We start from the raw sequence: 1,634 nt of genomic DNA on the forward strand, positions 1-1,634 counted from the left end.
GTCCAGGAAAGACTGACTAACCAGAGAGAAGGGAGGGAGAGAAGAGGGGGAAGAGTTCCCTCCGTTTTTCTTCTGTCTTACAGCTGAGAAGTGGGTTCTTGTGTATTTCGGATTTTTTTTTAAAAATCTGATTTGCTTTGCTTTGATAGCCATCTTCTCCCCTAAAAAAGCCTCCTGATAGCAGGGATCCCCTCTAATAAAATGAATTCTGACTCAAGCTCTGTCTCCAGCAGAGCTTCCTCTCCGGACATGGATGAGATGTACCTGAGAGACCATCATCACCATCACCACCATCACCATCAGGATAGCCGCCTGAACTCGGTCTCCTCCACCCAGGGGGACCTGGTGCAGAAGATGTCTGGGGAAGGCCTCTCCCGCAGCGGCTCTAAAGCGGGAGGCGAGAGCAGCAAATACAAAATCAAAAAGCAGCTTTCGGAGCAGGATCTGCAGCAGCTCCGGCTGAAGATCAACGGGAGGGAGCGCAAGAGGATGCACGACCTAAACCTAGCCATGGATGGACTTCGAGAGGTCATGCCCTACGCCCACGGGCCCTCCGTCAGAAAGCTGTCCAAAATCGCCACACTCCTGCTGGCCAGAAACTACATCCTGATGCTCACCAGCTCCCTGGAGGAGATGAAGAGGTTGGTGGGCGAGATCTATGGGGGGCATCATTCCGCTTTCCACTGCGGGACTGTCGGGCACTCTGCGGGGCACCCAACCCACGCGGCCAATGCTGTGCACCAGGTGCACCCCATCCTAGGTAGCGCTCTCTCTTCCACCAACACCTCTTCACCACTCTCAGCGTCACTCCCCGGGATTGGTACCATCCGGCCTCCCCATTCTCTGCTCAAAGCCCCCTCCACACCTCCGGCCCTGCAGCTGGGCAGCGGCTTCCAGCACTGGGCTGGACTGCCATGCCCCTGCACTATCTGCCAGATGCCCCCGCCGCCGCACCTGTCGGCCCTCACCACGGCCAACATGGCCCGCCTGTCCGCGGAATCCAAGGACTTGCTCAAGTGACCCATGGCCCCCAGACTGGAGAGGATTCAAGAAAGAGGCGGGGTGGGGAGCGAGCGATGGCTGGAAGCGCAGGAGAGACCCTGAACCTCGGACGCCCTTTCAGATGCCAGAGAAAACACTTTAAACTGGGGAGGGGGGAACAAATCTACTCATGGTGGCGTAGGGGGATTCGAACAAGACGTCCTGTGTTTGCATGCATGCTTCTTTTTGCCATTGAAGCCACTTGCCACATGGTCTTGTCAAAACTGCATTTGTTGTATAAACAGGGATGAGGGTAGTGGAAAAAAAAAAACCGGCCTTGAAAAGGTAATGTCCTAGTTGGATCCTCAGGCTCTGCTTTCTTACTTTGGGGGGCGGGGGGAGAGAGAGAAATATTCCTAATGTGAAAAGGCAATGTATATATTTCATTGAAATGGATGCAATTCTGATCATCACTGTACGTACTATCCACAGGTTCCTAGACTTCCTTTAAAACTAAACTCAGTTTCGGGATCTCTTCCGCTGCGGGGTCCAGGGCGTGTCTTCTTAGTGGATGCTCCTTTGAACATAGGTCAAAAGAATGCTTGCATGCTTCTCAATGAATCTTGTTTATTACGTTTTGGCCTCGGTGCCTC

The 1,634-nt window shown here is 53.5% G+C and overlaps 1 protein-coding gene across 1 annotated transcript; it reads left to right on the forward strand.

Moving 5' to 3' along the window:
- The first annotated feature begins 201 nt into the window (after window positions 1-201).
- OLIG3 (oligodendrocyte transcription factor 3) lies at window positions 202-1,020 on the forward strand. Its single transcript, XM_036769439.1, has one exon. The coding sequence runs from the start codon at window positions 202-204 to the stop codon at window positions 1,018-1,020; it is 819 nt and encodes a 272-aa protein (XP_036625334.1).
- Window positions 1,021-1,634: the final 614 nt, after the last annotated feature.

Source organism: Trichosurus vulpecula, chromosome 7, assembly GCF_011100635.1.
Source record: "Trichosurus vulpecula isolate mTriVul1 chromosome 7, mTriVul1.pri, whole genome shotgun sequence".
NCBI lineage: Eukaryota > Metazoa > Chordata > Mammalia > Diprotodontia > Phalangeridae > Trichosurus > Trichosurus vulpecula.

Excerpts from the sequence above, each read along its gene's own strand:
- OLIG3 (XM_036769439.1), top strand. The coding sequence starts at position 202 with ATGAATTCTGACTCAAGCTCTGTCTCCAGCAGAGCTTCCTCTCCGGAC.